Source organism: Amphiprion ocellaris, chromosome 18, assembly GCF_022539595.1.
Source record: "Amphiprion ocellaris isolate individual 3 ecotype Okinawa chromosome 18, ASM2253959v1, whole genome shotgun sequence".
NCBI lineage: Eukaryota > Metazoa > Chordata > Actinopteri > Pomacentridae > Amphiprion > Amphiprion ocellaris.
In genome coordinates this window covers 24686409-24713096 of record NC_072783.1, presented here as the reverse complement: position 1 = coordinate 24713096, position 26688 = coordinate 24686409, and the positions used below count along the sequence as shown (strand labels likewise).

At 40.7% G+C, this 26688-nt stretch overlaps 1 protein-coding gene across 2 annotated transcripts; it reads left to right on the top strand.

The window, feature by feature from the left end:
* Nucleotides 1–269: 269 nt before the first annotated feature.
* On the top strand, nt 270–26469 carry si:ch211-183d21.1 (uncharacterized). 2 transcript variants are annotated; one of them, XM_035955779.2, is made up of 12 exons: nt 270–475; nt 2295–3154; nt 3330–3510; nt 4920–5059; nt 9824–10389; nt 12754–13027; nt 13198–13393; nt 15201–15385; nt 16694–16789; nt 17914–18060; nt 21614–21707; nt 24170–26469. In XM_035955779.2, exons 2-12 carry the CDS (start codon nt 2332–2334, stop codon nt 24231–24233), a joined length of 2766 nt encoding a protein of 921 aa, XP_035811672.2. In that variant the 5' UTR covers nt 270–475; nt 2295–2331; the 3' UTR covers nt 24234–26469. The 2 variants fall into 2 exon arrangements, with proteins under 2 accessions (XP_035811672.2, XP_023142827.2); XM_023287059.3 differs by having other exon boundaries at nt 271–475; nt 17914–18078.
* Nucleotides 26470–26688: the final 219 nt, after the last annotated feature.

Here is a 26688-nt window from a genome sequence, read left to right as displayed (position 1 = left end):
TTTGAAGGCGTCTTGGGGATGAACCAAAGACAAGAAACAGAAATTAACACTTTCTTTTTTTTTAAGTGTTAAAGCTGCACAGTGATCGGCTGTGAGGATAAGTTTACTTTTTATTCCTGCAGAGCTGCTTTCTCAGCTGTGGATGTCTGAATGGTGGAAAAGAAAAAAAAAAGAAGGAGAGAGAGAGAGAGAGAGAGAGAGAGAGAGAGAGAGAGAGAGAGAGAGAGAGAGAGAGAGAGAGAGAGAGAGAGAGAGAGAGAGAGCTTCCCCTGGCAGGCTTCATCCCCCTCAGCCAGTCTGACCGCCCACAGTCCAAGGGGGAGAGAAAGTGCTGCTTTGTGAATGACGGGAGCGGCGGAGGACACAAAACCAAACTTTAGCGCTCACATTTCCGACGATTCTCCATCCAGCGGAGGAAGTTCTGGACGCACCGAGCCTCGGAGCCACCTGGCCGAGGAGCAGCGAGCGAAACCCGGTAAGACGCGACGGATTTCCTCGGAGCCTGTGTGATAGAAAGCAGATTGACAGTTTTTTTTTTCCTCGACGGAAAGATGCGTGAACGGCAGCCCAACCGTGACTGGAATAACTGTGGCGAGATGGGAGATAAAACCGAGGCCAGAATTTAAACTCCACGATCTCTTAAATCATCTTTATTTAGCCGTGATTGTCGTACAAACTAATCTAACCTCTTTAAGATACATTTTAAAGCTCCTGCCGTGGAGATCAGGAGGGATTTCGAGATTGCAACGTATGTTTGATGAAATCTTTAAGAAATGAAAACTGGTTAGTTTGGGATTCATCTGCAGCATTTCACCGTTTCATGTAAAGTTTCCATCTGCTCGCCACTGTGTGTTTCGCAACATTTCGTGACTCATGCAGCAGACGTGCATTCCCAATGTCACCATAGACACAAACTGGACTCATAGAAGGCTCATTCATGATATTAGGAGGTTTCTTCTTATAAGTCTGGTCCACAGGGGGTAAACAGAACCGGACCTCAGTAGCTGTTTTGCTCTAAAATGGAAATACAGCAGTGAGACTAAAGTAGAAACTTTGATTTCTTGCCATTTATAGGCAATGCAAAAATGTGAATAAAATGTGTTTTATATAGAGATCCAGAAGTTATGAGTCATCTGTGCCATTTTAATCTGCTGTTGCAATACTTCTAGATGTATAGAATGAAAATCACCTGTCTAGTAATGTGTCACCCTCCTGCCACCCAACCAGCTCTGACCGAAAAGAAGGGGGTGCATATAGAATTTGACTTTTAGTTCTGCACTGAAACACCAAGTCAGATTCCTTGCATGTGAAAACCTACTTGGCAGTAAAACCTTTCTGATTCTGATGCTAAGGTGGACCTCTGACCTCCTGTATTATCTGGTTTTGGGACATTTCTTTGGGTCTTGCGAGTCTTGGGTACTGGATTTTTGGGGCCAATACTGACTTTAGAGAGCAAGAACTTCTAATATTGCTACAAATGCTGTTTACATATACTGTTTGCTGGAGTTCTGTTGAAAAGGGTCATTGTTTTTGAACTTTATAGCAATGTATTTGGCAAACAAATAAGCAGCTTTAGGTGAAGACACCATCTGACTCCGCACCAACGTCTGTGCACTCTGCTACATGTGCTGCAGACAGTGTTGGTCTGCGGGACAAATTACATGGTGAAACCATTTCTAAATTACACCATACATCTTCCTCTGTATTATCTTTTGTAAAGGAGAGTGTTCCTATCGGCAGCATGCATCAATGTATCTCTGATGGGCCAGAATATATAAAATCAGCCGACCCATGTATCAATCTGACTCTAGTTGTGAGGTGGAATCTAGGTGAATCATTTGGGGAGTTTGGATATTTAGTTGATGCCTTGGGCTTTTTATCATGTTCCTCAAACCATTCTTGAGCAATATTTTAGGGTGTAGTGGGTGTAGCTGTTTATTTTATGACTCATGCAAAGGACGTCACCATGATCAAAAAATAGACTTGCTCATGATGTTAGGGTTTTTCTCCTCATAAATCTGGTCCACAAGCAGTAAACAAAATTATTGTGAAGAAGCTTTTTATACAACATTGTTTTTTTGCTATGTTGCCCTTTAATTAAAATCCCTGTAACATTTGAGTTTTTCTGCTCGGGAATCCAAAGAAAACTTTGGATCTGTTCCATTTAAACCTTACTATGTGCGCTGCCTTAAGATGAAATATGGAATGAATTGCATTGGAGCTATATGACTAAAAATGAACTGAATTGATTATCTTCGTATTACTGACAAATGCAACCTGTTGTCTTTTTGCAGAAGCTCCTGTTGAGGCATTTCAGAGAAGCTGTAAATCATGATGTTGAGTTTGGCCTGCGTCGTCTCTCTCAGCCTGGTGCTGGTGGTCAGTGGTGACCCCTGCCTCATCATCAGTGAGATCAACGCCGACAACCCCCGACTGGACACCACTGAGTTTGTGGAGCTGTATCACACCAGTGGAAAGCGGGCCTCGCTGGAGGGCTACACCCTTGTGTTCTATAATGGAAATGGAAACATTGCCTACAAGGTGCTGGACCTGAAGGGCTACAGCACAGATGACCGTGGTTTCTTCCTGGTGGGCTCGGTGGACATGCTGCCCAAACCGGCCATCCTCCTGCCTCCAAACACCGTCCAGAACGGCCCCGACGCCATAGTCCTCTACCACACATCTGCTGCTCGCTACAATGAGAAGATGAACGTCACGGCTGTCGGGTTGGTGGACGCTGTCGTCTACATGACTCGCCGCACTGGAGGTGCAGAGTTCCTCGCTGAAACTCTGACACCCGGTGAGCCAGCATTCGTTGAGGATGAAACGACGCTTGAGGGTGATGAGTCGATAGAGAGGTGCCTGCTGTCTGAAGATCGATGGGGCTTTCAGGTGTCTTCGCCGTCCCCAGGTCAAAGAAACAACTGCACCCCACCTGCTGCTGCTGCAACCAGTCCTGTTATTACTGAGCTGAAGCTGGGTGGGGGGCAGGTGGATGGATTTGTAGAACTGACAGAGGCTCCGGCTGCAAGTCCTCTGGTGTTGGTGGTGTGGGATGGGAAAACCGACAGGGTGAGTGTCGGGGTGGACGTGGATGCGGAAAGCTCCAGGAATGGACTGATCTCCGTGACCATAGAGAAGAACTACATGAAAGGTCTGTTTTCTAATGCTCTGGTCAGTGCTTTTTATAGTCCATGAGAGCTGCCTTTCTTCTGCATCTTAGGTTTCACATGTGGAATCTTGCAGAACGTGGGCATATTTTGAGAAATTTTCCTTCATTCATAGATTCGTTTCACTGTAAATTCTTTGTTCCTGTTTTGTTTTTTTAGGAGATGAGTCAGGAGCAGTGGCCATTTACAGCGGCAGAGCTACAGACTTCCCCGTTGGCAGTCCACTGAGTCAGATACAGCCTCTAGACGCGTTTGTGTTTGCCGGACCTGGAAACAAGCCGAGTGCCAACCTCACCGAGACTCTCATCCCTGGCAGGCAGCCGTACCAGCTGAGCAACAGGCAAGGCCTTTAGATAATCACTAAGAAGAATCATTTCCAGTTTGCTGTTGCTTCGAATGTGTTTTTGCTGCGACTGTCGGAATTGTGCAGTAGCTGTTTTTGATGCCGCGGTTGCAACACATCGAGTTTCGCTGTGTGGGAGGAGAGGGTCGGCTTGTGACCACTGTTCCTCTTTGCCTTCCTGTGCCATCACAGCGGAGCAGCAGTGAGGCGTGGACGCTTACTCACACTGACTCAGACACTTTAATGATATTTGCACTTAAATTTGACCACCGAGTTTAATAAGCACGTCTGTGAAGAAAAACTGACCACATTTCACAGCTGTTTTAGCTCCGTGAGGCTCAAGCACAATAGGTCTTTTAGCAAAATGCGAACACCAACATGCTCATAATGGCAACATGCTGAAGGTTAGCACTTGTAACAGTTACCATGTTCACAGTATTAGTTTAGCGTGTTCGCATGCCAACATTTGATAATTAACAGGAAACACGAAGCACAGCTGAGACTGATGGAAATATAAGGAGTTTTGCAGGTATTTGTTTAATAAGCAAAGTATCAGGCAAAGGGAAATTTGGACCTAAAGGAGCACAAGAGGGCTAAAAAAGCTTTTATGGTTTATTGTCTGGACATTAGTTCCAAATTTCATGGTAATCCATGAAGATATTTCACTAAAAGCAAATAATGTGAACCTTCTTGGGGCCCCAACTAATGGACTGGAGCCATTCCAGTAGCATAGCAGTAATTAGTTTCTTTATATTTTAAGATCATGTTATTAAATAGCATCAAGATGTAAATTTGTTTGTCTACAGTCCAAAATACGGCCCTGTCGTTTGACACTAACCAAAGAGGTGCACTACAAAGCAAGTTCAACATTCCCGGGCTTTCAGAACCCCAGTCAGAGATAATGGGTTTCACAACGGTGGTAATCAACTTTCTTTGTTAACCAGTTTTTCTTCACCAGGCTCTGTGTGCTCTCTCATAAAAGGAGGTGTTTGATGAGTCATTTGACTCTTTTCTGCACACAATGGACCAACCAAAGGCTGCATACTTCAGTCAAGATGACCACATTGTTATAATGGAGAGCAGGGAGGAATATAAAAATTTATTGCGGTAAAAAGTAATACTGTAGCTGCACATGATGCAAGGGAGGGATGCTGGTGGAAAATTGTTGATGGTGTATGTTTACTGCAGGTCTGACACTGTACCATTATGAAGGATATGTAGAAATCACTTTAAAATTATTGTTGCCGATTGAATATAGCCTCTCTTTGTGACACTGAAAACTCTGACTACCTCGCTAACCCATTCATCTGGATTTGAAGTACACCTCTCAGATCTAATATTATATTTGTTAAGAATAAGAGCCATTTCACAGCTGTGGTTTCTTAATGATTTCATTATCTGCTCAGTTTGAGAGAGGGAGGCTTCTATCTCAGCCGCTGTGGTGTGGCTACGTGGCCCAGAGATCCTGGCATCTTCTGGGAGGCTCCACAGACTCCAGGCCTCCCCAACCAGTGCCCCTGGCCCAAGATCTGCCCTCACAGTATTGGTAAGTGTTTCAGTGTGCTTCATGGATGAAGGGACGTGTGAAAGAGTCAGCTGCTAAGTCAGCAAAGAACAGCCTAAAAATGCATTTTAGTGTCACTTTCTTGTTTACCCAAGCCAGTTGATGCTTGACAGCACCAAACATATCTCCAACTCTTCGGAGTTTACCGTAGAAAGGAAAGGAACAGATGTCCCAGCTCCAAGCAGGTTTACCCAAAAAGCTAATGTTTGGTCACTAGCACTTTGTGTGCTGTGAAGTTGTAATATTTCTCATCTAATTACATTTGACTCACACATACATCATGTTATTAAAATTGCGTAGTATTGCTTTAGTTCTGCCAACACGCCCAGTTTGCCTTGATCAGAAATTCCATAAATTAAGGTTTTATTCTTGTGCCATTTGCTTTCTGCTTGAGGAGTTTTTAAGGTCAGATAAGATAAAACTTTGTTATTCCCAAAGGAAATTTTTGTGCCAGATATTGATCATAAAAAATGCATAACATAAGAAATGTAGTGGCTAATAAGTAGAAAAGCAATAACATTTAAGTACAGTAGTACAATACTGAAATTTAAAAAAGACGTGTTTTTACTTTTCATTCTCAGACAGTATTGGAATGAGTTAATTTCTTATTTTACAGCTTATAATTTGGTGTGTGATGTGTAGCATGAGGAGCTAAATGTCCGCAAACATGGATACTTTCAAATAGATATTTTTTTCTTCTTCTTCTTGGAGAAATCAGGAGGTCGTTCTCAGAATGATGCACTTCCTTTTGCTATTTTTCATGATAAAATCCAGACATGTTGACCTTGGGGAAGTTACAGATTTCCTCATTCACCAGTTAGGGATAAAATAGCTACAACTCTGGAATAAGTATTACTAAATGAAGAACTGAGAGTTGGCTGAAGATGTTGCTCCAAGAAGGAACTGCTTTTAGGAGAATGAACAGTGAAAGTCTGTTGCTGAAGAAATAAGTTGTGCTTTTATCAACACTGAGGATGATGGAAACCTGTCGACTTGTTTTCAGTCCCTTTGAATAAATATGCAAAATGTTTATTTAAGAAAAACTTTAGGTTGCTGCTGAATTTATATGAATTAAGTCATATAAATAAGACTGTATATTGTCTATCTAACGTGAGCAAAATTAAATTCTTGCTGAGATAAACCTCCAGAAGAGCTAATAAATGGACCATGAGAATGTTTTCTCAGTGCTTTTTTTTCAAGGTCAAGCAATAAATTAGAACCTCCAGATCCGTATATTGTGCAAGAAGACTTTGTGATGGGATGTTGGTACTAAAGTTCAGGCTTCTTGTGTCTGTTTGACTCTATCAATGCTGATTCTGATGTTTATTGATACCATGAGATGTCAGCCTTGGCCTGAGGTACCACCAGATAAGACGCGTTTTGAACAAACATATCAGAAAAAGAAGATTCTTGACTTTAATTTTGTATGTGCATGTACAGTCACATATTGCAGAAATTGAAGTAGTAATTCATAATAAACCGGAAATGACTTTCTGTGTGCAGCATTCTGTTGCTTTTGTTCCCTGTCCTCGTTCAAGGTTTACTCCACTTCCCTCGTTATGTTTGTGTAATTGAGTTATCTTTGTGTGGAGTAGTTTGGATTTTAGACCTTGAAACTGAGGACGTTTTCTACTTCCTGTCACATTTTTAAAGGGCTATTTGAGGGTAAAGGTTTGGTTTTACGGTTTGAGTAAAGGTTGCGGTTGTGCATTTAGTGATTTGTGATGGTTAGAGAGTGGAAGTCCGTGAGTTGGTTTATCGGGAGATGGCTGTGTTTATCCTGTATCGGTGGAGCTGGTGGAGGGAGGAGGGTGCAGCCTGGAGCGGTGTTCTCATTGAGCACCCGGACGGCCTTGGGGAAGAAGCTCCTCTTCAGCTTCGCCATGTTGGTCCTCAGGCTGCGATCGTGTTTTCTTGATCAAAGCACAGAAAACAAGGCCATGATCTGAGTGATCCAGGCCTCCGGCTGTTCTTATTTAGGGCTTTAACAATCATGAAACTTTAGTGGATGATTAACGGTTACACAAATAATTGTAACAAATTCTGTAATTGTCTTTTTCTTTTCGTTTTACACTTCTGTTAGTTTGAGACTACCTGTGTTGGTGCTTTGGATGCCACATCTCCTTTTTCATCTGACTTAAAACTAATATTTTTCCTGGCAGTGCTGTGCTGGTTGGTTTTGCAACTAGATCCGTGATGTTAATGTCAAAGAGGCTCATAGAAATGCAGTCAATGAAGTATTAGACATTAAGGACCTCGAGATAAACACTTGTTGCCATTAAACCAGAGCAAAACGATGGAAAATGTTGTGGAAGTAGTGACTGAAATGTGACATTTCTGTCACTTTAATTGAGTTGTTTTTATACAAATGAATCAATTATGCGAAATATTCATGTTTGGCTCAAATATTTGCAATCAGGCGATTATATAATAATTATGTAATAATTGTGACAGGCCTATCCTTATGGCAATGGTTCTGCACTGGCGGGTGTTTATGTCCCGTAGGGCAGGCAAAGCAGCCCAGTGCTCCCAGCCAACAGGCTTCAATCATGTCTCCACAAAATGTTCGCAGCACGTGAGTGGAGAGGAAAGTGGCTTCACCTCCTGATTGTCAGTGTACCAGAGGTATTTCAAGGTGCTCGCTTCATTCTGATGGACTCCCTCTGATGTTGAGAATGCCTTCGTCTTCGGCCTGTTTCCTCCCAGAGAGTCCACAGCCAGCTTTTAGATGTACTCACAGTTAGTGAGAAGTTGTTCTTGTGATACCATGTGAGCGGTTTCTTCATCTCTGCCCAGATAGACGCTCTCATTATTGTTACTGACTCCCACCGCCACTGCGTTTTCAGCAAACTTTACCAGCTTTGTTGGAGCTGCTGGTGGCTGTGCAATCACTAGTGAAGAGTGGCTAAAGCAGGGGATTATTTCTTTATTATAAATAATATGTGGTCCTCATCGATGAGCGATACAGAGTCAGCCTTATTAGGTGTGTGACTGGTTTGATTCCTCTGTGTTGGGCTCAAAATAACTATTTGTACTATTGTTGACATTTTACATCCAATACAAATAATCAGCAAATAGTTTTTTTTTTTTAATTTTGTTTTTTTATTTACATCAGTGACTCACAAACTGTAGCGTAAAAGCTGCAGCTTCTCTCTGAAATATATCTCATTCGCATTAGCTGTCAACTCGTCTTCATGCGGCTCACAGTTTGTATCAAAAATGACTACAGATTCTCTCACAGTCTGTCATCTCAAATTACATAACTTACTCTCTCACATTGGAAATTGTTGGGATGTCACATTATTATGCAATCCTGCCTAAATGTTGCCTTCTATTAGGCACTGTTGCAGTTAACATGTGAGTAAACGGAAAAATAATCTTCAGATGTCGTCAGGTCCCTTTTATATAATATTTAAACACATTCTCATGTAGCAAGGTTGGACTGTAAACCCGTCTAACGCGAAATGTGACCAGATTTCCCGTTTGGCGACTGTGTTTCAGGAAGCTACCTGCCACACTGACCAACAAATGTTTGTACTCTAATAGTCATGTAAGATAACAACTATGCTGAGACTATCTATCCTTAATGGGTGCATTAAGGAATGCAGAATTATTCATTTTTTGTAGAATCTGTTTAGTGCAAACTATTTATTTTAGGGATTTTTTTATAAAACAGGACATGTAGAATACATTGATTTTGAGCATCACTATTTTATGCTGAGCACTGATTAAATTTCGCAATTGAACAGCACATTACAGATGATTGCTTCAAGGGCCATCGGACATTTGAAAATATGCCATTTCTACAGTTTCTAGCTCTAATTAATGATGATTTTGTTTTTAAGATAACATGCCCTTCAGAGTGTCCTTTCAGGGTTAAGAGGATGAATAATAATAAAATGCTAAAATTAAGACTTTTTGAGTTCTATTCAGGCTTGAATTGATTAACCACGAATATATTCAAATCAGTGTGCTGCAAATATTGATTGGTCTCTTCTTTTAGTTCCACAACATAATATCTTCTACTGAAACAAAAGCTTATCTAACGCAAAAAGGCAGTGTATTATTTTAGATGGTGAGAATATGCTTAGCTGGTGGATTTTTGCGTCAATCATTCCCCTGGTTCACTGCACAGAAGACTTCAAAGACTAGTTGTTTAATTCTCCTGCGTACTTCCTCAGATGTCTCTCCATAGAGCTCTGAGGTTTAGTCATCTCTGTCAGAAGTTCTTTAACGTGTGTTAAGGGAAATATCTGCGCATCGTTCAATAATATTCTCCCCTTGAAAGCAGTGTGGTCATGTTGAAGCTTCTGTTTTCTGTGAACATCATTTAGTTGTACTTTAGCAGCACACTAAATCTCTGGAATTGTTCCATAAAACATACATAAAGTAAAAAGAGTTGTTCAGACGAGATCACTTTGGTGAGTTAAATGCTGGTTATATCCATCTACTGCTCAGTGGAAAGTAGATGCAGACTAATGAACCTACATAGGATTGAATATTTTATCGCTTACTCATATAAAGAGATCATATGTATGGCAACATCGCCATCATTTTAAGTATTATCACACAGTTTAAGGGAGCTCCTTTGAATTCTGTAATGGGCATTATTAGTGGTAGAGTTAATTTTTGGAAAGTGATACTTTGTCATTTTGTCTGTGTTTATGAATTTATCTTAAGTTGCACATGTCTTGTAGAAAATGTTTCTTCTACACCCCCCAGTAAATGCTGTCTTTTATGCTTCAGTAATCCCAGGAGGGACGGACTCGCCGCCTCACCTCCCACCCTGGGGCAACAGTGACTTCCTGATCAACGAGCTGAACACCGACACTCCGGGAGCCGCTGAGGACGGAGAGTACATCGAGCTGTGGCACCCGTCAGGCCGCAGAGTCTCCTTGCAGGGCATCTGGATCTTGCTGTTCAGTGCCCACAACAACAAACCCTACAGGGAGATCAGCCTGAGCGGACACTTCACCACCTCCAAAGGATACTTCCTGCTGGGCAGCGACAGGTTGGTTCCAGCTCCATCACTTCGCCTTCCTCCCAACACCATCCAGAACGGGCCGGATGCCGTGGCGCTCTATCGCAGTCCTTTTGGGCCTCCGTCAGCTGCACAGAGGGGCATCCCCACTAAAGGCCTGCTGGACGCAGTGGTGTACCGACAGAGAGGATCCGATCAGGAGGCCCAGGAGCTGAGTAAAGCTCTGACACCAGGACAGCTGCCACTGCTGGAGGATCCAGAGGTTCTGCCTGGTGACGAGGCGCTGAGCCGCTGTAGAGGCCTTTACCCCTATGACCTGTCTGCTTTTTCAGTGAGTAAAAAGGGGGTGGATTGCAGAGAGTACGCTGGAATTAGGTGCTAAATCAGGAGCGTGTGCTTGTTTAGTTCAGATCATAATACGTTCTCCTCGGTAACTCGGCTTATACAAAATGTCAAAAACACAAAGAGGATGAATTATCACTAAAACCTTCATTTCTAATGAATATAAGTAACCGAATACCATTTTGGGAAATTTGCCTATCTTTGCAAATTTGTATTCTTGAGAGTTAGATGAAAAGCTTGATAGCACATTTACACTGATCAGGCATAACATTATGACCACCTGAATAATATTGTGCTGGTCCTCGTTATGCTGCTAAAACTCCTCTGACCCAGGAGGACATGGACACAGGACCTCTGGGGATGGTGGCAGTGAATTCTGTGGGTGCTGTGGCTTGCAGGGTGGTATATACTGGTATATCCCACAGATGCTCAGTAATATTTGGATCTGGGGAGTGTGGAACCCGGGTGAACAGCTTAGCTCTGTCGTGTTCCCGAGGCCACTCCTGAGCAGTTTTTGCGATGTTCTCGGGGAGCATTGTCCTGCTGAGTGTGGCAACTGGCATCAAGGACTCTCGATTGCCATGAGGGGTGGGGGGTTGCTTGACCTGGAATGTTTAGGTGGATGGTACATATCAAACATCCACATCAATGTCAGGACTCAAGGTTTCCCAGCAGAACATTGCATTATAACAAAATGATTGATGTTATTCACTTCAGCTGTCAGTGGTCACATTGTGGCTGATTGGTGTATATCTGTACACACAATAGGAAGCTATTGCAAGCAGCCAGACAGCATAGCTTAGCATGAATTTAGCAGTACGCTTGACCAAGAAATAGTCCTGCACATAACCCTTCATAAAACCGTGTGTCATTTGTGCTAAACTAAGCTGGTTAGACTGGAAACGGAGGAAATGACTCACCGAGTTCTGCCCACCTACCAGCACATCTAAAGCTTATATTTAATTAGTTTAGTCTCTAAAAACACTAAAGCGTAAATATAGCATAATGTGGTGTAATAGATTGGCATTGAGTTGCTGTAAATATTTTTGAGAGTTTGTTCACAAGTGATGGGGAAAAGGGGCAAGAAATGGACAGAGGGATCGGTACGGTGTTGGCAGTAATGTTGGCGTTGTACAGGACCATCGTGGTGAAGAGGGAGCTGAGCTAGAAGCATGGAGGAACAAAGGAACAAAGCTGTCGATTTACCATTGGATCTTCCAACCCTCACCTGTGGTAATGAGCTTTGGGTAGTGACTAAAAGAAAGAGATTGTCTATACAAGTGGTCAAAATGAGTTTTCCTCATAGGGTGACTGGGCTCAGCTTCAGTGATAGGGTGAGACGTTTGGTCATCCAGAGTGGGCTTGTAGTAGAGTTGTTGTACCTTTGCGTAAAAAGAAGCCAGCTGAGGTAATCTGGGCTTGTGTTTAGGATGTTGCCTGGGCTCCTTCCTTTGGAGTATTTCCAGGCACATCCAACTGGGAGAAGGCCTCGGGCAGACCCATAACTTGCTGGAGGGATTACATATCTCATCTGGCTTTGGATGCCTCAGGATCCCCTAGGAGGAGCTGGAAAACGTTGCTGGGTACAGGAATGTCTTGAATGCCCTGCTCAACCAACTGTCACCATGGATAATCTGAAGAAAATGGATGGATGGATGGATGATGTCATTATGGGATTGTGTGCCAGACTATTTCTTGGCAGGGTAAAGCGACTTCCTGAAGTTACAATGGCATGTTGTTTTTAGATTTTGTTTTATGTGCATGTTCAGTGAAGAAAATATAAAGCCAGGGTGAATGATCTCATGATATTAAATTGTGGACATTTATAATTTTGTGGATGATCTGGCTTTCAGAGGAATCATACAAATCGTGCTGCTACATGTTACTATTATATTTTAAAAGTTCAGTCGCTGCTAACTATCCATTCTCTGCCCTGGTGGGTGTTTCCAGGTCACTGTTATGGTGGTCCTTGATGTCACTTAGCTGCCATCATTTGATCTCTTTAGCCAGGATGCCCACCCCAACATAAATGTTAATTAGTGAGCTTTATAGGCTCAAAGGGGTTAATATTTTTTACCTTTGGACGCACCAGTGAAACACTTGATGCTTAGCTAAGCTGAGCTAACCGGCTGGTTCTTATTTACTGTGTAGACACACAAGTGGTATCAAGCTTCCATGCAAGAAGGAGAATAAGCATATTTTCCAAACCGTCAAACTCGTCCTTTAAATTTGTTTTTGCAGCTAAAGAAGATTTTTGTTTTGTTACATTAATAATGAAATGTATACCATCTCCAATGTATCCTTACTGGGCTTTTAAAAGTTGTAATCACACCACATTCATCGATCATTGCAGGTGGCTCCACCCACCCCTCTGAGAGAAAACAGCTGCCCTCGTCCTCCTCCAGCCCCTGAAGGTGTGGTCATCAGTGAGGTGGCTAGCGGACACTGGACCAATCACAGCCGGCAGAGGGCCTTCGTGGAGCTGCATGGGCCTCCGATGACAGACCTGCGGGGCCTGGTGCTGTCTGTGTTTGACCAGGAGCGAACGGGGACCGTCATTGCACTTCCGCTGACTGGATTTATTGACCAGAATGGATTTTACATGGTCGGAAATGTCACTGGAGCAGGTGAGGCCAGTGGAAGACCTTGCTGCAAAGGGATGACAGGTGGAAAATGACCAAACTCCTGCTTAATCCTGCTGTCTCTCTCTCTGTCTTCTTGCCTTTTTTTTTTTCTCGTTGCACCCACTCCCCTGTACTCTCACTATGCTCCTTCACCTCGTCTCTCCCCTGCATAGATCAGACCTTCCCGGAGGGCTCCACGGTGCCGGTACGAGGAGCAGTGGTCCTGTGCTACGACCTGTTCAGTGTCTGTAGAGCTGGAACTGCTCTGACCAACTCTAGCCTCAGAGATGTGCTCGTGTTCAGCGAAAACCAGCAGCTGCTTTCCTCTCTGTCCACCAGCAGAGGGAGACATGTGATGCCAGCTCTCAGGTAAACATCGACTGAACCCAACAGCCTGAGTCCCAAACCTTTACATTCATGATAGTTTTTCAACCCAGTTAAAGATAAATTCACTGCACTTTAAATAGCAGCTTTTTATCTTTAGTGGTTTATAAAGTACTCATTCACACACCAATACCATGTGGAGCTGCAATGCAAAATGCTTGCCAGCAATTTGGGGCATGTTACAACCCGGCTGTCTAGGGTAGTTGGGTGGTAAACGAAAGAAGAAAGAACATAACAGAGAACTGAACTGTAGAGTGACGGGCTGTGATTTAATTTTGAAAGAAAAAGGTGTACATGGCAATAACAAATAGTGGGGAAGTTAAATGCAGAAGAAAATGGGTGCTACAGAAATGAAAGAACCAAACATAACCAAACGCAAATTTGACTAGAAGTTGTTAAACAAGTAAAAAGAAAAATATAAAGGAAACTAATGTACAGAAATTACGTAACTGCTGGAGCACCCCTGTCTTAACTAACAGAGAATCTGATTGTCACTGTACAGATTGCTGGCGTTTAGCTCTCCCATGAACACTATGATCACGAGTACAAACGCGCAATACCGGGCAGCTCAGCTTCACCCATGAGCTGCCACCGACAAACTGAACGGATGAGCCTTTTGACAGTTTCCCCTGACAGCATGGAAGGAGGAGACCACCTGTCCTGAACCAATCCGGTAGCTCCTTGCACTGCAGGCGGGCACAACCACAGAACCAGAGACAAAGGATGGACGCCGCCAGACTGCTCACAACTGTTCACAATAAAAATCAAGATAGGAGGAGGAGCGCAGCGGGCCAGGGCCGTGTCAGAGCAATTTGGGGTTCAATATCTTTGTGTCATAACACACAGCAGACATTTTTAAATTTTCTCCACTTTTGTTCCAGTGCTGTTTCCATCAAGATGCAGGATATTATATTGTAAAGAATAATGAACCCACAGAGAATAAAAATCCATTATCCATCCATCCATCATCTATACACCGCTTATTCCTCATTTGGGGCGTGGCGGGGCTGGAGTCTATCCCAGCTGACTTAGGGGACACCCTGAACAGGTCACCAGTCTATCACAGGGCTACATATAGAAACAAGCAAGCACAGTCACATTAACACCTACGGACAATTTAGAATCACCAATTAACCTCAGCAGGGTTTTGGACTGTGGGAGGAAGCCGGAGAACCTGGAGAAACCCCACACATGCACAGAGAGAACATGCAAACTCCATGCAGAAAGATCCCAGGCCCACGAACTGGGGATCTTCTAGCTGCAAGGCAACCATGCTAACCACCGAGCCACTGAGCAGCCTGAATAAATATGTGACCGGAGGAAAAAAAAAAAAAAAACACATAAAAACTGCTTGGAGTTCAGAGGATTTTTTTGTTTTTGTTGAAACTGTTTCTAAAAGGTGCTACTTCCTTTTTGCCATTTTGAAGAAAGTTGTTTGTGATGCTATTGAATTACATTTTTCATTTATATTAATAGACACAGGCTGACAGTGACATTTCTACATAATGTAACGGTCACTTTACAACATGTACATGAGACTAATTATCCAAGATCCCCAAAGTTACATTTAGTGAAACTCAGATCACCCTAGAGGCCACAAATGATGTATTTCAGGTCAGTAGCAGCACATAGTGCCGTAGAGTGAAATCTGTGACGAATGTGATCTGAAACACAGTCAAAATATTGTCTTTAAGCTAGTTGGTGCTGTATGTGTGCAAATCTGCATTCAGGTAGACTTGCTTTTTTGACTTTATGACTATATTTACTCAGACATGTGTTGTTGTGTGTTCAGGTCAGTGGAGGATGGTCCTGTGTCACTCAGCCGGTGTTCATGCTGTGAGGTGAGGAGCTCCTCCTCCTGGACAAGCTCTTCTCCAACTCCTCACAGCGCCAATCTCTGTCCGAGCTCCGCCTTCTCCAGTCGGATTGATCTTTGTCTGGGACCTCTGTCCAGCGACTGGCAGGGGCAGTCAAGAGGTCAGGCATCATACGATTTACATTTGCACAGATAAAATGTGTTTAACATAAAGCTAAATAAAACAGGGTTTAGGGAGGAGGATGCAAAGATAGATATGCTGAACAAAATCTAAAGCTTTTAAAGATATTTTTAGATTTTAAACAATATTAACAGAAGTTGCTATATATTGACATAAGATATTTCAAATCAAAATGCATAGAATTGAAAATATTCTGACTTTGAAGTGGTATTGCTGCTACCCCTACTCCACGGATCTGACTTTAAAGGTCCCATACTGTGTCTTTTTTTTAGCAAATTTCTGAAAGTCTCCTATGTCCTCAGACTTTGTACAGTTTTCTAAATACTTCAAAGATGGTTCATTTTACCTGGATTGTATACTTCCTGGTTGTTTCAATGTTTGTTGATGCTGTCTATGACCCATTCAGGAAGAAAACTCTCTATGTCTGTGATTGACAGTGCAGAGCACAACAGCTGACTTTCAGCACAAGACTTTCTAACTTTCTGAGTGATCATTTTAAATGCACGGCTGTTGTTTTTAACTCATGTTTGGGCAGTTTGTCAGATGATGTGGTTACAAATCAGTATTTTCGCAATGAAGAGTAGAGACTGCTTGTTAACATGTCGACTTAAGGGCTGGATTTCAGTCACTATTTCATACTGGTTCATTTATCTAACAACAGAAGGAGAAAATTATTAATTACACAGCCGTATTGGGAATTAAAATGCAGTTTATAAGAGCACAGAGAGCAAGAGAGTCGTGTAAACACCAGCTGATATTAGGTTACACTGAAGCACAACAGGCCAACAGCAGATCATTTGGTGAGCTTTAATCGTGATTGTGATATTTGAGACATACCAAGTGGTGCTCACAGTCTACAATTTTCATTCCCAGAGTGCAAATATGTTGATATATATATATGAATTTCTGACAGTAATTATTTGGCTCACGGGGTGAGCCACCCTGAGGAAATTTCCTCAAGAATTGAATGTCGCATCGTCGCAACGTTTCAGGACAAATACACATATCATTACACCTCTAATAAATAGTTCAAAACTTTTAGTATTTAACACAGAAAAAATATTAATTCAGCTGTATTCCAAATTGTTTAACACCAAAAAGTGCAATTTGGGTAATACTGCAGTTGTTCACAAGTGGAGAGACTTTACAGGAGATGTAAAAGCTCATATTTTAGTGATTTATCTGTCAAAATGTGGAATTTTCAATATGTATCTTTTTTCTATCAGGATCATAGCTCAGTAAATATGGTCGCTTTTAAAGATGGCAGTCTCTTCTCTGTTTGTCCTAGACTGCAGTGGCCTAATTCACGGGAAGAGAGTGGCTGAGGTGGCCGACTACTTGGAGCAGAGGTGTCACTGTGGCATCTCTGCCTTGTACCTCCAAGGTGAGTCACTTTTACACTCTACACACTGCGTTTGCTGATTTTTCATTGAAGAACGGTGAAAGAAACAGCATTGTGGGAAGTCACGCTTATAGCTGAGTCCATTTACTGAATAGTGGTGTTAAAAGATGCATTCTATGTAAGCAGACACAGTTTATAAAGAAGCAACTGAGATTTTCTTATAATCGAGCAGTTGTTCACAAGTTTAATAATGTAAATGATGATCATCACTGAGAAATACTGCGATAGCCACCCCATCAGTCACTTTCAGCTCTGGAAGCTCTTCCTTGCAGAGGGAAATCCTTTGGAGATAGACAGGATCAGGTGTGACTATTGACATCCCTTATTGCTAATGTAGGATAAATAACTGTCAGGAAGTATGCTATTCAAACTCCCATCTATAGTTCCTTATTTCCAAAATGTATATATCCACAAACCTAAAGCACCTCCTGAGTGATGTTTTTACTCCGCCAAGGAATGCGGCGGAGTTATGTGACGATTGGCGTACATCTGTTTGTCCGTCTGTTATTCCGTCTGTGCACAGTATTACTCAAAAACGGACTAATGAATTTGGATGAAATTTTCAGAGAAGGTCAGAAATGACACAAGGACCAACTGATTAGATTTTGGCAGTGATGCAGCTTATAGTCTGGATGCAGGGATTTGTTAAAGATTTCTGTGTCATTGAGAGATAGCGGCACGGTGTCAATGTAAATCTGACAACAAGTGAACACTACATCAGCTGCCTGCTGACGAGCACATGATTACAATCCTACTACAAATCCACCGTTGCGGGCTTATCGGGACTTGTCTGTCGGAAATCATACAAGTCGATCACGCGATTCGGTGTCCATACATAACATACACATGCATAACACACACCTGTGCTCAGCGTAAGGTCATTTTCTTTGTGGGTACATCTATATTAAATTACCACATTCTATAGTGCTGTAATTTCATATCACCAATAACTAGTAAACAAATGCTGTATTTCTAAAAAAAGAAAAAAAAAGCTACATTTCTGACAATGCCATATGGGGGAATGAACAGTGTTGGCGGAGTACTGCTACTCTCTGAGTGCTTTTCTCGTGTTTGAATAGTGAAGCATTTGTCTGTTCATGTTCAAGGAGCCAATTTCTCCTGTGTGTCCGGGTGGCTGCGAGTGTGGGGGAACATCCAAGCGCTGTCGGACCATCAGAAGGCCCTCATCATCCAGACGTCACACATGAATCCGTCATCTGCTGAAACGGACGTCTGTTCTTCTCCCACCACCGGTCGGTACACGGGAGCAGGTCAGAACCTTCCCAATATCCTAAGCTCCTCAACACGGCACAGTTGGTTTCAAATGCTTAAAACGCAAGCGGCCGCAGCTAATTCATCGTCATTTCAGAAAGAAAACAGATACTAATGAGCTAAATCAATCAGTTAAGAGTCTGCATTCTGCTGTGAAAGTCTGGCTTGATTAGTCCTCTATGTATGAACTCAAAGGTCCTGAAAATACAAGGAGGAAAATTAAACTAATTTCATGAAATTCCAGATATAACGCATAATGTCTGTATCTGTGTCTAAATAAGTTATCCTGGTGAAATAGGGATTGAATTGTGGTAAAAATGTGCCAGTTTAGCAACAGAGGCAGAGTGACTAATTATTATACAAGATTTTTCATCACTGTGGAGGCACACTATAGGCTGTAGAAAGAATAGAATAGAATAGAATGTGCTTTTTTGTCATTATACAGTGTACAATGAGACTGGAAAGCTTCTCCTTTTCAGTGCAAACATAGAAAGGCCTGTTTCTAACAGACGATAGTGATGTTTATATAGTACCTTTCATACAACAAATGCAGCTTTAAGATTCACATTCCCTCTGCTATATTTCTATTAAATAATGGACACTCTTCATCACCTTTGGCTGGATAAGTTTACACAGAGTCCACAAAGACATTCAAGTTTGCACCGAGAATGTTTTATTATGTGAAATTATATCCATGATTTATTGTCAGCTGTAACTAAGATTACAAAGAAAGAAGACGCATGCATGCACAGTGTCTGACAGCTAAATGAACAAAGAATCTCAAGTGGAAAGGAAACTTAAAACGTGAAACACACTTCACCGACAGACTGATGATGCCCATCTTCAAGTGATTCATACGTGTTAATATATAATCTGTTAATCTCCAGAATGTATTACCTATTTTCTCTGTATCGACAAAAGTAGGATGACATACCTTCTTGTTTTTAAGGTTTTTAAGGATACTTTGTCCAGACTGGATGATTGCTTTATGAATGAATACCTATTTGAATGACTTCCTTCAAAGAGGAATTGAAATCATATCAAAAATTACACTGATCTTATCCTAAAACTTCCAACTTTACACGAGGGACTAAAGTCAGACAAATTAATTTAAGCTGCTAAAAAGTAAGTCCAGAACACATGTTTTGAACTGAACTCAAGGTTAAAAATGATGGAATTTTCTTTTTTTGTGTAGTGCCAGTGTTATCTTAACATCCTGACAGCTCTGATGGAGCTTTGGTTTCACCCAGAATGCTTCAATACAAATAATTCCACTGTATGAACTCGTATTCTGTGTGGACCAGCTGACCTGCTGGTTGTGTAGAAGAACACAGAACGTTATTTCGTCGGATCCTGTGTTGATGATGTTACTGCTGCTGTGCCTTGAGTGTAAATGTGCACATCACTCGCAGTTTACAAAAGCAATCATCATTTCTGCTGCTGTGGGATGTGGCAGGTATTTATTAAAGTAAGAGGAAGGGAGAGCCAGCTGTGGGCAGCAAGTAGTAGATACATTCAGTGAAATCAGGACGTCACTGTGAGGTTACGACATTTAAGTATCAGAACTGTCTGTGTGTCCCTGATAGCTGTTCTGTTACCTGGACACAAGCCAGGGCTTGATCAGGGTTGCCTGGGTGACGGTGTGTGAAGCTTATCGACCTGAAACACCTGATAAGCCCATTAAACATCACTGATGATGTGTTCAGGTGCATAAGGATGATTGCTGCACTCATTAATAGGCTTGCTGCCTGTAATTCATCAATGGGCTGCATGTGTCTTGAAATGTTCAACACTTTCTCCCTTCCTCCGGCATTCCACATTTAATTCCTCTCTGTTACGATGAGAAATGTGAAGCTCTGCTCTAAATATTCAGAATAATAAGTCACATTTAAAGCTTTAGCAGAGTCTTCAGCGCTGCTTCATGGATGCATGAAGGACATATTTGGGATGTCTGAAGTCTTCCTTAACAAATGGAAGTAAATTGAAAATTACAAAGATGATCAATTGACAGGGTTTGTAAAAGGACAACATATTTAACATATTTTCTACTGTATACTGGAGGGTTAGATCAATATTTCCTCAGTATGGGAGGAGAGACGTGTCCCCCTAAAGAATGCATGGTTGCACTCTAGACTCTGACATACTCAATAGTTACTCACTGGTGCACTATTCAGAACCATCCACCAGGCAAACTATGAAAATGTGGAACAAGTAAAATTTGGGTTTGAGCACCAGAATCTGGTGGAATTTTTTTTCCTTTTTGTTTTAGTAGTCATGTTCTTGATTTTCTTAATTTATTTGTTAAATATTAGATTTTAATTTATGTTTTCATAGTGTTTGTGGGTTTTTTTTTTTCCACAATAAACAATAAAAGAAAATGGATCAATTTGTCTGGCGCATTGTGCTGAACTGCCTATAGACTCCAGATTTAGTTTTCTTTCTGGTTGATATATGTAGTATATTCACCACATAGAATGTATTGAAGAAATATTCCCTGAACATGTTTTTGAAAAAGAAAACAACAAAACAAACACTGAAATGTATATTTACATTTCAATGTAAAGCGTGAGGAACCATTTGTGAGCTTGATGTATGTGCTGAAAGCTCTAATGTAGGAAAAATTGCACCTACTTACCAAAGATGCGGCTTACATCTGAAAGAATAAGTTGTAAATGTAAAATAATGAGGGAAACTGCTGCCCTCTGAGTCTGACAGTACTTTAACTAATCATTTTTAATGGCTGGCAGATTCAGTTTTTCCACTACAATTACAGTGCATGGATGCAATACAGCTTTACTGTTTTCATTTTGATCAGAACAGTCAAAGCTGTATTAAGTTACTGCTACACATTTAAAAGAATTAAAGTGTCAAACAAGAAAAGCACTCAGAGAGCGCAGTACTCCACCAAGACTGTTGTTCTTTTGTTTATTAGTTATTGATGATCTGAAATCGTGGCAACATAGAATGTGGCCATTTAATATAGATGTACTCACACAGGCCTACAAGCGTGTGTTATTTATGTGTACGTTATGTACGGATAATCAATTGCATGACCTAAATATGTTGCAGACGGCGGGAATTGATGGGACTCGGAAACAGTTTAATCATTTGTCACCCCGGTTACGTTTGACTGCAATTGTTCATCCAAACTTCACCATGTTTTGATTGATAAAGTCATTCTTTCCCCGTTAAAGGGCTTTGTTAAGGTGTCAAAAACACACCAGACTGTAGGAACATATTACAGATCAAATGTGTGGGTGTAGCACTATGAAGTAAAAATACAATGAGGCACAAATGTCACAGCAGGTGCACAAAGTTTAGGCCTGTAAATGAGAAAATCTGAATTTCTGCTCTGCTCAGCGTTGCGCTGCGACTCCCTCCGTGTTCTGCATCTGAAGGTTTATTTTGCAAAGACAGCTGGGCTTCTGTGAATTGTTCCATGAGTGGAGAACAAAAATCTACACGTTTCATTAGGAAGTCCGAAGGAAACTTGTTCAGAAAGTGTGACTGTGCTTCTATTTGCCTCCCTCCTAGCGTCTGCACTGGGTCTACAGATAGGCCTGATAGTAGCGGTTCTCCTGCTGCTGGGACTAGGAGCTGCTCTGTTCACATATTTCTACAGGAGGAGGTAAGGAGACTCACATTATTCCAATTATATCTCTTTTTTTGTTGCTCTGGACATGCTCACAGATGTTTCTAATCACATATTTACACCAGCATTTCATGTCTGTATTGTTAGTTACAAATCTTCAGAGATGGTTTCGCATTCATTTGATGTTAATGCTTCGTATGATTTCACAGTGGAGAGAGGAAAAAATATTTAATCCTCTTAACCCCAAAATCTGCCAGTGAAAAACATATCTTTAAAAAAAATATATATATTAAAAAATCACCAAAATGACATCATCTACCATACACAGAAACTGTAAAAAGTGGAAAAAAAAAATAGCAGATTTTCAACTTTTCATCAGTCTTGGAGCAAATCATATCTGACTTTGAGTTCTATCGGAAAAATTAATCAAATCTTTATATCATGACATCTCACAATTTAAATATATAACTAGTAAAACCTTCATAGTAGGTGGAGTTTCCATTTTTCCCCCAGTTTTGGCAGCACCTGTAGGCACAAAAATGTTATATATGTAGATTTAAGGTATTTTAAAATTTTAGTAAAACAAACAATGAGATAATTTCAACTACTATACTATATTTTTGATTTCTCTCCAATTCTAGTCATGGTTCTGCTGTTTCCATAGAGGTGCAGGACTTTACACTGCAGTGAACAATGAGCCCACTGCAAGTAAAAATCTAACAGGAAGTAAACAAACCACCAGAAACTGCTTGGGGTTCAGAGGGTTCAAATGTGTGTAGCTGAGAATCAATGCTGCTCATTTAGTTTAATTGTTGGGCCAGTCAGATTGAAGATGTGTTCCTTTAGTTTCTTGCACACAGAGGCCTTTTATTTCTTCTTCCCTGATCCAAATCTTGTGAGTTTGGTTAAAAAGAAGAGTCAGACTCTCTTTATGTCTTTGTCTTTTGAGGTTGCACAAGTGAGGGCTGATGATTTAACACAGATATTTTATTAATTAGCTTTATTTGAAATAACACAGTGAAATATACCTCAATCACAAACCTGGCTCTCAACAAAAACCAACTCCAGCACTGAGGAATGGTTCTCTTGAGTCGCAACAGTAATGTGAGTTGATCCCGTTTCCTTGGTGACGCCCACATTTGTGAGCTTTGTGACCAAAACACATCTGAACAATTTAAGCAGCAACCGATGACAAGAAAATTACACCAAGGAAAGGCAGTCTTCTGTATATAGGATGGCAAAGGATATTGGATGCTTTCAGTAGTCATGAGAACAGTGTTAATGTCCTCATCTAACTCTTGACAGGAAATCAAGTAAATGTATCAAGAAAATGTGCAGCTATTACTGTACTTTTAACAAGGTCTTGTGTAAAATCTAGCTGTAGGTCTCCTGTTGTTCTGGAGCAAAATATAAATAAATAAAACGCATCCAGAAACTGCTTGGGGTTCAGAGCGTTAAAGTATGAACTGACATCAGTGTGGATTTGAGGTTCAAACATCTATATTTCTGGGTCATTCCAGAATTGGAGGACATTTGGGCTTCACAATTTTTGAAAAATAGACCCTCTCTTTTGCAATTTTCTGCTACATATTCATCAAAAATAGGTAATAAACTATCAAAGACTTGATTGGCTCAGCTTACACATCAGTGGTACCATTTTTATTGCATTTTGTTTTGTTTTTTTATTTTATTTGTTGTTTGCTAACCCTACCCTACATCGATGCTAATCCATGCCGTTTCTCAGGAGTAGATGCTAGATATTAACTAGTTGTTATATGAAAAGTAGAAGAGAGAACATAGCTTTGCTCTACCCATTCTTTTGGAAAACTGTTTGATGATGTTAATTCCAGCGTTTCATGTGATTCACATGCTAAAAAAGTTATGCTAACAGGGTTGTTGTGGGACACATGTTCCATGCATAATAATTATTACTTAAAATATTATTTTAAAAAAAATGTTCCCACAATTAAAAGAGACATCAATGAAAAAAATAATACCAAAAAAGGAGATCTAAATTTCATTTTAACTGTTTTGTTTGACATTCAATTTGGTCATCAGGGGTGTGGGACAGGGGAGAAATATGGTATTTTAAGGGGAACTCCAGACTTTTTTTGATATTTCTAAAAAATTAGTTTCAAACATTCTTTTCTCCTAGTTTTTTTAGATTTGCAGCTCACATCTTAGCTGCCACTTTGTCTTGGCTGGAATCTTCATCGCCACCCCTTCCTTTGTGTGTAACTCCGTAATAATTACAGAAAATTACAGGCTGTGTTCAGGAAGTCGTTGAAAGTCATTTTGGGAAAGCACATCAAAGCTTGAAGTAGTTCTCGTAGTTTAGGCAGGTGGAGAGTGGCAGCAATCAAGGTAAATTATTACCTGTGAGGACTAATGCTTCTGGAAGATGTGGGCGACTTGAAATTTTGGTGTGACTGCAAATGCGTAGTCTTTTCAGGTCTGTGCAAGTGTGCGTTCGCTAACGTCTGTGTCTGTTTTCTCAGGCGTCCTCTGGACTACTACACCATGGAGCTGAGTGAACACGCAGAGGGTCTGTCAGACCTATAATCCACAGTTTCCATCTATGTGTTTGCATCTGGAAGTGCATCGTGGGCATTGGAGGACTTCAGCAGAGAGAGAAGCAGCAGCGGTAATCAGAGGCTCAGTTGACCTGTTCATAACTAATTGTGCGGCTGTTCTGAAATGAATGCCACCAAGTGTCCTTCTCTGTGTCTTTGGAAGATCCCTGATGAAAACGACTTGTAGTTGTTGGTTAATGAAGTGGTTGCGTGCGGTGCAGCGTGATATTGCGCGGCACTAGTCGCATCAAATTAGGCAACATGGCATGATAAGGTAGTTTTCTAAGGAAGGAGATGCAGCCTTTGCCTGTGAACAGTGCTGGTTACTACTTTTAAGGGAAAGGAAGATATATGGGAGGGATTTTTTAAAAAATACTTGAGTCCTAAATGGTCATTTTTGTTGACGTCTTTATGTTACTGTGGATAAAGCCTTTTAAATTTGCAAATTTAAAATGACTATGCTTTTGATTTATGCGGGAAGCTCATCTGGTACAGTGTTTTAACAGGTTTTATAACCAAGATAATATTTGTTAATAATAAGCTCACAGTTGTTCTTCAAAATGGGTCGACCTCCTGCTTTGTTTTCCTTCTATATGCTGTAATCGTCCATTTTAGACTCTTGCCACTCGAGGGGCTCCTTTAAATGTGAATGTCTCTAACTTGTAATGAGTGTCTGTAACCACTTGCGTGTGCTTGCTTAAAGCAAACTGTTTACATTTTCTTGTTTAGAAGAAAGTACTGTGTGAAAGTTGAAGTAATTTCTTGAATGAAGACTATTTTTAGAGATGAGAGAGCTACTCTATGCTTCACTTGTGTTTTTAGTGGAAACCTCTCCCGTGCCTTTGACCTGTGTGTTATTTGATCAAATGATTCCTCATTTGAATGACATTCCAGCCATTTCTGCCGTCAATACTATGTACGATATGAAGTTCTCAGGGGGGAGCATTTATCGGCAATGCAAAATAATTGTGAGTAAGAATACAGTAAGATTTTGATTGGTTAAGTTTGATTTCACTGAGATGAAGTGATAACGGCGTGTTTAGGGTCCAAACCACATGGACACATATGTCCTGAGCAGCAGATATTCAGTTCAAATCCCGGCTGGAGACCTCGTTCCCTGACTCTCACCCCCACATTTCCAGTCCCTAAAATCAAAACTGCATGAAATCAAATCTTCGCAAAAGGCTCCACTTCTATCTGATTATAAAAATCTGAGTTTATTCAGAATAATCTTGAGAAGGTGCCATGAGAGCACTCCATTTTTAATACTGTCATTTGCCTCATCATGATGCTTTTGTCATCTGATGAAGTGCACAGAATTCTGTTCATATACTTAAATTACCTTAGTAAGGAGATTTTTTTCACTTAAGTTACTTTCCGGTGAAATCAGATTTATTTTATGGTAGTGTTGCTGCTTTTATATGACTATTTAGAAAGAAAATTAGGAGAAAATGTACAACATAAAATAGCAAATGTCCCACTTGTGGATGTATAACTGTACAAGTCTAACAAGAGCCTAAAATACATCAACTCAAACAAAAGAAATGTTAAAATCATAATTTTATAAAGGAAAAATATATAAAACTGTCCAGATACACATTCTTAAGTTTCAAAATTCTAAAATTTTATTATAAATTTACCCAAATAATAACAAACAAAGGCTTTTATGGCGTTTGCAATCAGCAAATGTGGTGTTTCCCCCTTGAAATGTTATTATGCAATGTTTATAAAGTGTATTTTCTCATTGATGTCTGTATGTTTAGATTTTTTTTAAAAGTAGTGCATGTAGTAATTTAGAAATAGAAAAAGCAGGATAAATGAAACTCAACATTACAAATGATATATTCACACACAAGATATATCTCCATCCTGAAGAAGCTAAACAATGCAGACAAAACATCTAAACACAACTTAATGCAACACTTCTGTCCTTTTTTTAATCCTCAGTTGCACATATGCAAATCAGCAATATTAAAATGTACCACAACAGGATCTTGCAAATCTAATTCCTTTTTACTAAAACACTGTGTACATGCAGTAAGTATTCATGGTTTGCAGCAGAAGACTTACACACTGAACAACAAAAAAAGCACTGGAAAGAGAATTCTGTCACCTGCACCAACAAGTCATGAATTTAAAGCCTTTTTTTTCCCGGTTCATTTTCCTGTTTTCCTTCCAATGTCATGGACATGTTGCAGGATTAAAATAAAATACTTTTACAGGTGCGCAACTGAGTTTTACTTCTTGTTTCTCCTGCTTCTCTGTTGGATGTCGTTGATTTCCATTCTCCAGTTATTTAAAGGGCCTAAATTTTTTACTCTTCAGACATCCTGCTCTTCCTACAGTCTACTTTTGCATGCATATTTTCACATATATGATTGTTTGAATGTAACTGTGTATGAGCAGAGCAGGTACTGCACAGTGAGAACTCTATTTATGTTCCA

Excerpts from the sequence above, each read along its gene's own strand:
- si:ch211-183d21.1 (XM_023287059.3), top strand. The coding sequence starts at position 2,332 with ATGATGTTGAGTTTGGCCTGCGTCGTCTCTCTCAGCCTGGTGCTGGTG. Across the intron at positions 5,060-9,823 it reads GATCTGCCCTCACAGTATTG|TAATCCCAGGAGGGACGGAC; the intron begins GTAAGTGTTTCA and ends TTTATGCTTCAG. Across the intron at positions 10,390-12,753 it reads ATGACCTGTCTGCTTTTTCA|GTGGCTCCACCCACCCCTCT; the intron begins GTGAGTAAAAAG and ends CGATCATTGCAG.